Here is an 8,203-nt window from a genome sequence, read left to right on the forward strand (position 1 = left end):
GTACTGAAATACTTTTAGTATCACTTCGGAAAGTACTGGATAATTCAAAAACATAGTAATAACTTTCGAAAAGAAGTGAATCATTTTAGAAAAGTTTGGAATCACTTTCGCAAGTAGGAAAAGGTGGAGTATTATGACCAAGCCTCCGACAAGAGATTGCACGGTTTCGGAAAGCAGTCAGAATTCTTGAAGAATTTAGGTGTAAACATAATTTATTAAACTCAGTAATAAGAACGAACATACAAAGGATAGGATGCATCTTAGTTCAAAAATAAACAACGCAACTTCTGTCCTTAAATGCTACTAGTTACAATTAAAGCCTTTTATTTAGCGAGAGAATAAGTTAGTATGATTAATCATAAATTAACATTTATACATTGAATGTTATAATGCTTAGTCAACTTCTTCAACGGTGGGTCCGGAATGACCTCCGAAGCCTCCCGCCTGTTGCCCACAGTTTGTGGCTCCCGCCGATGATGCTCCTCCTCCGCCCTGATGCAGTCGAGTCATGATCGGACTGCACACTCGACTCAGCTCCTGCATCTTGTGATCGAATTCGTCCTTCTCGGCCATCGTATTTCCATCCAACCATCGAAGCGTTTCCTCACATTTGTCCGTCACTATCTTCTTGTCCGATTCACTCAGTTTATCTCCGGTCGATTCCAGTGACTGTTTCAACTGGAAGCAGTAACCCTCCAACTTGTTCTTGGCCGAAATACGTTCCTTCTGCTTCTCGTCTTCCTCACGGAATCTCTCCGCCTCGGCCAACATTCGATCGATGTCCGCCTGGCTCAAGCGGCCCTTGTCGTTCTTGATTGTGATGTTCTTCTCCTTTCCGGTACTCTTCTCCTTGGCCGATACATTCAGAATACCGTTTGCGTCCAGATTGAATGTGACCTCAATCTGAGGAACGCCTCTCGGAGCTGGTGGAATGCCTGATAGGTCAAACTGACCAAGTCGATTGTTGTCCTTTGTCATGGCCCGTTCTCCTTCGAACACCTGGATCGATACTCCCGGCTGATTGTCTGAATAAGTCGTAAATATCTGAGTTTGCTTGCATGGAATTCGGCTGTTGCGTTCAACAAGCTTGGTCATCACACCGCCAGCTGTTTCGATTCCTAGAGATAGTGGAGCCACATCTACCAGCAACACATCCTGAATCTTCTCATCCTTGTCGCCACTGAGAATGGCAGCTTGAATGGCAGCACCATAGGCCACAGCTTCGTCTGGGTTGATTGACAGGTTCAGTGACTTTCCAGAGAAGAAGTTCTGGAGTAATGATTGGACCTTCGGAATGCGTGTTGATCCACCGACTAGCACTATGTCGTGGATTGCACTTTTGTCCATTTTGGCATCCTTCAGAGCTCTCTCAACTGGTTGCAGTGTTGAACGGAACAAATCCGAGCAGAGTTCCTCGAATCGAGCTCGGGAGATTTTCGTGTAGTAGTCGATTCCATCCACAAGAGCATCGATTTCAATGGTTGCTTCAGTGCTGGATGAGAGTGTTCGTTTTGCTCGTTCGCATGCCGTTCTCAAACGTCGTAGAGCACGAGGATTGGATGAGACATCTTTTCTGTACTTGCGTTTAAACTCGTCCACGAAGTGCGAGACCATTCGATTGTCGAAGTCTTCTCCTCCCAGATGAGTGTCACCCGCCGTTGATAGTACCTCAAATAGCGATCCCTCGTTGATCGTAAGAATGGACACATCGAAAGTTCCGCCTCCCAGATCAAAAATCAATACATGTCGTTCGCCTTTCAGGTTCTTGTCCAGACCGTATGCTAATGCAGCAGCCGTCGGTTCATTGATAATTCTCATGACATTTAGGCCTGAAATGGCGCCAGCGTCTTTCGTGGCCTGACGCTGAGAATCGTTGAAATAGGCAGGAACTGTGATGACGGCTTTATTCAGACTCTTTCCCAGGTAAGCCTCAGCCGTTTCCTTCATCTTCACCAACACCATCGAGCTGATTTCTTCCGGTGAGAATCGCTTCCTTTCACCTTTGAACTCGACTTCGATCTTCGGTTTACCGCCATCGTTGCACACCGTGAACGGCCAGTGTTTGATGTCGGCCTGAATCTTTGGATCATCGAACTTGCGACCAATCAATCGTTTGGCGTCGAAAACTGTGTTCTTCGGGTTCATCGCCACCTGGTTCTTGGCCGCATCGCCGATCAGCCGTTCCGTGTCCGAGAATGCCACATAGCTGGGGGTGGTTCGATTGCCCTGGTCGTTTGCGATGATTTCCACTTTACCATTTTGGAACACACCCACGCAGGAGTATGTCGTTCCCAAGTCAATACCGATTGCAGACATTTTTACTGTTTCACTGTGTTTATTTTTTCAACACTTGATACCAAATAAATCACTTTCCACTTAGAAATGCTTCACACACTTTTTGATTGCTCCAAATTTTGAAAAAAATATTTTGCGTTTTGCTTTCACGCTTTGGTTGTGTTCACTTGACTGCTTTGCTCTCTTGTTTGAACTGTTTTGAGATGAAGTGCTCGAATCGGGCGGTTATATAGTGAATAAGAGCATTTCTAGAATATTCGAGCAGCTTCCATGAACGTTCGAGCACTTTGGTATATCAGTGCCAACATTTCAAAGGGGCGTAATTGCTTTTGTAAACAATGACTTTAGCCGTCAATTTCTCGCGAATGAAATCTTACCTCTCCAAAATAACAACGCTAGCTGGTAGAGGAAACATTCCTCTACCTGCTGGTGTCATTATTTTTCATGAGTGAGCTTTTATTCGCGAGAAATCGACGGCTAAAGCCATTGTTTACAAATGCAATTACGCCCCTTTGAAATGTTGGCACTGATATATGTTTTTCGAATTTGCTCGTATCTTCTCTGTTTACTCATCGTCTCTTCGTCTGTGTGTGTGTGTGTTTCACGAAGGTTCTGTGTTTTTACAGTGATACCTACATTATCACGGGATATTTGAAATAATTTTGAGCATAATCTCATTTTGAAAATTATGGAATGTTAAGCTACCCGAAAAAAATAACAACAAAAATACAATAAAAAACAATGTAACAATAAGACGAAAATTATTGTCTTAACAATGATTTACATTGTTACGTCTACAATAAATTTACCTTGATTTATGTTGTACAAAACAGTAAATTTCATGGTAAATGGAAAATTTACAATAAAAAAGGGGGGTTGTTAAGTATCTTAACAATGAAATTTTCGTGATTTCCCCATATATATTTTTTTCAATAACATTATATATTATTGTTATTTTACTGTTGGTTGGCGAATTTATTGATTAAAAAAAATAACAGTGTACTTTAAAGTGTATGTGTTGGCTTGACAGATCTACTTTATCGACTTTAAAAATAAATCGAAAAAATAAAACATCGCCCCGGGAAGGGAGGGGGTGGGTGGTGGTATGTCTGTTACGGGTGAGTCCTTTTTTTACTGGTTATCGATTGAGATTCGATCCGGAACTTGTGAGAATTGGAGGCCAACATCCCTGCACTCGATCTCCCTAGGTCACGTCTCTTTGGTGGTTGAGCGTCGTTGATAAGCTAATGCATTCGACTGGAGAGAATCGCCCATGAAATATGCTTCCACCTGAGAGTTCCTTCCATCTTAGCGGTGGAATTTTTTATTATTATTGTATGATTATTGACTGCACGGAAAAGGTCTGCATTAAGCGGGATTTAAATAAGGCAGGTGAGTTGAATTCAACTCAAACCGATCTGGTCGTAGGCGTTCAACTCTGGGGGGGGACGTGCTGTCAAATCAGCCTACTGATCATCTTGTATGAAACTGGTTCCAAACGTAAACAAACGCTGTAGGTTTCTTATGGCTTGTTTACGTTAGGAACCAGTTATGCGAGGTAGGCGACGATTGTTCGTATTTGACAGCCACCTCCCTCCCCCTTAGTTCAACTGACTTGGCAACGAATAGAGCCAAACGAACTGTCAAAGCAAGAGCCATACGAGCAGCGCCTATCTTGATTACATTGGCAGTGTTGCTGACCCTCTCATAGTCTGCATGCTTCAATCAGATTTATTTTTATTGTTCGTGAAGTAACCCACAATGAAAACACACCAATATTTAATGTAACAACAATTTTTATTGTAATAGAGTTGTTCATTATTGTTCGTGATCGAATCATGTTAACAATAAAATAAATGAAAAATACAATAAAAATCATTGTAACAACATTTTATTATGTACATTCATTGTACATCTAGGTGGCAGTTTTGCCGTTTTCGGAAGGGTACAACATTATAACAATCATTTTTATTGTCGACAATAAATATTAATGTTAGAGCATTGTTTCCACTGAAAATTTCACTGTAATTTTTTTTTCGGGTATGCAATTGAAAACACCGATTCGCGGTTAGTGATTTTGGAAAATTTTCAAAGGTTTTCAATGAGATTTCAATGATCCCCTATTTTCGAGGCTTTTTTTAATATCGAGTTCAATTCTAATATATTCTAATATCAAATATCTGTGGTGAATAGTCTTCTCAAAAATCATAATATCTTCAATACTTAAGACATCTCTTCAGATTGGTCATCCATGCTCCCACGGTTAAGCAAAATTTCAATAATAATTCTAAGTGTTTTTATGTTACTTCATACGCGAAGTTTGCGATTTTCAGAGTTGCAATAGGTCGTATAATATTGATTGGTTTAAAACCGTTTGTTGTTTAACAGCAAGGCTATCAATACCTTGCTCAGTCGATAGCAGTGCTCCTGAGATGTTGGTTAATGGGAATTTTGAATAACAATCGATCTAATTTAAAATAGAAACAATCTGTTTTTCACCAAAACAAAACACCTGAGCCGGGATTGCTCTACGGAGTACCAGCAACACCTTTATTTACTACACCTCCAAATATTGATCTCAAAAACGATGAATCAACAAAACGCATACAACCTTACCAGAATGTACAAGAACTATGTGCTCGAAATATTCCCTCTCCTTCTTGTTTCTCACACTCAAATAAATTGACCTAGAAATGTGAAGGGCATTCTAGAAAGCAGTTTTGCAGAGCATCCATCCGTGTTGTATCGAATTTTCGTGAATCAGGTAGCAGTTAGGTTTTGCACCGTCGGGGTTAACCTCAATCTGATGACAGTTCAGTGGTACTGTTTACGTGGACTTAGTCGATTTTTTCTTGGGTGGATTTTCTCGATAATTTTTCGGACTGCAGTGAGATGTAAACCACACTTCTGCAATGTCCATGAGCAACATCCTTTCTACGCGCTGTTCCTTGACAATTTTCAAGTTGAAATTCGGAAATTTAAGAATATTTTTTTTCGAAAAAACGACTAAGTGCTTGTAAACAGTACCACTGAACTGTCAAAAAGGTTCAGCCGATTAACACTGAGTTCATTTGTGACGTCACGCTGCAGTACCTAGTTACGGTGCGAAGGTTCACCAAAACCGAATGAACACTCTGGGTGAATGTGCTCGAACATTCACGGAAGCCACCCGAATGTTCTCGATCTGCTCGCTTTCTCCTATATAAACGCCCGATTCGAGCTCCTCTCCCCATAATTGTCCAAATAAGAGAGCAAAGCACAAGCAAGTAGCGACAAAACACGATTGAACTAAAAGCAAATTCAAATTCAAAAGTGAACAAATTTATGAAACAAGTTGAAAAGAGTGCATCAAGTTATAAGTGATTTCTATATCAAGTGTTACAAAACTACAGTGTAAGAGTAAAAATGTCTGCAATCGGTATTGACTTGGGAACGACATACTCCTGCGTGGGTGTGTTCCAGCATGGCAAAGTGGAAATCATCGCAAACGACCAGGGAAACCGAACCACCCCCAGCTATGTGGCATTCTCGGACATGGAACGGCTGATCGGCGATGCGGCCAAGAACCAGGTGGCGATGAACCCGAAGAACACAGTTTTCGACGCCAAACGATTGATTGGTCGCAAGTTCGATGATCCAAAGATTCAGGCCGACATCAAACATTGGCCATTCACGGTGTACAACGATGGTGGCAAAACGAAGATCGAAGTCGAGTTCAAAGGCGAGAGGAAACGGTTTGCTCCGGAAGAAATCAGCTCGATGGTGTTGACAAAGATGAAGGAAACGGCTGAGGCTTACCTGGGAACAAGCGTGAAGAATGCAGTCATCACAGTTCCTGCCTATTTCAATGATTCTCAGCGTCAGGCCACGAAGGATGCTGGTGCCATTGCAGGACTGAATGTCATGAGAATCATCAATGAACCGACGGCTGCTGCATTAGCTTATGGGTTGGACAAGAACCTCAAAGGTGAGCGAAATGTGTTGATCTTCGATCTGGGAGGCGGAACCTTCGATGTCTCGATTCTGACCATCGACGAGGGATCGCTGTTTGAAGTTCGATCTACGGCTGGTGACACTCACCTGGGAGGAGAAGACTTTGACAATCGAATGGTTTCACACTTCGTGGAAGAGTTCAAACGCAAGTTCAAGAAAGATATCTCAGCCAATCCTCGTGCTCTACGACGTCTGAGAACGGCATGTGAACGAGCAAAGCGAACATTGTCATCCAGCACTGAAGCAACCATTGAAATCGATGCTCTCATCGATGGAATCGACTATTACACGAAAATATCCCGAGCTCGATTCGAGGAACTCTGCTCTGATTTGTTCCGTTCTACACTGCTACCAGTTGAGAAAGCTCTATCTGATGCCAAAATGGACAAGAGATCAATCGATGACATAGTACTAGTCGGTGGATCAACACGCATTCCAAAGGTCCAATCATTGCTTCAGAACTTCTTCTGTGGAAAGTCACTGAACCTGTCAATCAACCCAGACGAAGCCGTGGCTTATGGTGCTGCTATTCAAGCTGCCATTCTCAGTGGCGACAAGGACGAGAAGATTCAGGATGTGCTGCTGGTAGATGTGGCTCCACTATCTCTAGGAATCGAAACAGCTGGCGGTGTGATGACCAAGCTTGTTGAACGCAACAGCCGAATTCCATGCAAGCAAACGCAGATATTCTCGACTTATGCGGACAACCAGCCGGGAGTATCGATCCAGGTATTCGAAGGAGAACGAGTTATGACCAAGGACAACAATCGACTTGGTCAGTTCGACCTATCAGGCATTCCACCAGCTCCGAGAGGCGTTCCTCAGATTGAGGTCACATTCGATCTGGACGCAAACGGTATTCTAAATGTATCGGCCAAGGAGAAGAGTACCGGAAAAGAGAAGAACGTCACAATCAAGAACGACAAGGGTCGATTGAGTCAGGCGGACATCGATCGAATGTTGGCCGAGGCGGAGAGATTCCACGAGGAAGACGAGAAGCAGAAGGAACGTGTTTCGGCCAGAAATCAATTGGAGAGCTACTGCTTCCAGTTGAAACAGTCGCTGGAATCGGCCGGTGACAAGTTGAGCGAGTCGGACAAGAAGACTGTGAAGGACAAGTGTGATGAGATCCTTCGTTGGTTGGATGGAAATACGATGGCCGAGAAGGACGAATTCGATCACAAAATGCAGGAACTGAGTCGAGTGTGCAGTCCAATTATGACTCGATTGCATCAGGGCGCAGGATCATCGGCAGGAGCCTCGAGCTGTGGCCAACAAGCGGGAGGCTTCGGAGGTCGAACGGGACCCACCGTTGAGGAGGTCGACTGAATAGATTAATTATCAAGATTTGATTGAAGATGAATGATTAGAAATCAACTCTGCGTGATCGATTACAAATAAGTTATTTATTCAATGAGAATGTGGACTGAGTATAGATATTATACAAATTATATTATTTTCATGAAAATAAACGGTTTTAGTTTCCCTTAAATTAAACTTCGTTGTTTGCTAGAGTGTTATACAAATTTAACATACCGAAATCATGTTTTTATCTTCCATGCTAATAATTTTTCGATTGGGTGGAATTGTGGACAGTTGGATGGGTTGATGTCCTTGGCCACAAAATCAACAAAGGCCTGAATAAGCTTTCGATTCAAAAATATACGTTTCGACATCAGTAGTCTACCATGCGGGACCGAAATCGTATTGAAGCCCACACATTGTTTAAAAGTGACTTATATAAAAAGTGAATGTACCTTAAATTGTATTCCGTGGGATCATTGTTTGTGACCTCTAGTTTGACATTCTGATTCTGATTCTGACAATTTTGTTACGATCACAACAAAACTGACATAAACAACAGTAAGGTACATCTAAGATCATCTAAAAACTAATGTGCCAAAAACAAAGAAAA

At 42.3% G+C, this 8,203-nt stretch overlaps 2 protein-coding genes across 2 annotated transcripts; one reads left to right on the forward strand and one right to left on the reverse strand.

The window, feature by feature from the left end:
- Positions 1 to 362: 362 nt before the first annotated feature.
- Positions 363 to 2,382, reverse strand: LOC135706719 (heat shock protein 70 B2-like). Its single transcript, XM_065228367.1, has one exon. It carries the CDS (start codon positions 2,314 to 2,316, stop codon positions 394 to 396), a length of 1,923 nt encoding a protein of 640 aa, XP_065084439.1. The 5' UTR covers positions 2,317 to 2,382; the 3' UTR covers positions 363 to 393.
- A 3,245-nt stretch (positions 2,383 to 5,627) lies between these two features.
- On the forward strand, positions 5,628 to 7,622 carry LOC135706720 (heat shock protein 70 B2-like). The gene has a single exon (XM_065228368.1). The coding sequence runs from the start codon at positions 5,701 to 5,703 to the stop codon at positions 7,615 to 7,617; it is 1,917 nt and encodes a 638-aa protein (XP_065084440.1). The 5' UTR covers positions 5,628 to 5,700; the 3' UTR covers positions 7,618 to 7,622.
- The last annotated feature ends 581 nt before the right edge of the window (positions 7,623 to 8,203 follow it).

Source organism: Ochlerotatus camptorhynchus, unplaced genomic scaffold (genome assembly GCF_037179485.1).
Source record: "Ochlerotatus camptorhynchus isolate MF236.1 unplaced genomic scaffold, CSIRO-AGI_Acam_v1.1 ptg000290l, whole genome shotgun sequence".
Taxonomy (NCBI): Eukaryota; Metazoa; Arthropoda; class Insecta; order Diptera; family Culicidae; genus Ochlerotatus; species Ochlerotatus camptorhynchus.

Bases quoted from the DNA above. Each gene is read 5' to 3' on its own strand.
- LOC135706719 (XM_065228367.1), bottom strand. From the start codon at position 2,316: ATGTCTGCAATCGGTATTGACTTGGGAACGACATACTCCTGCGTGGGT.
- LOC135706720 (XM_065228368.1), top strand. From the start codon at position 5,701: ATGTCTGCAATCGGTATTGACTTGGGAACGACATACTCCTGCGTGGGT.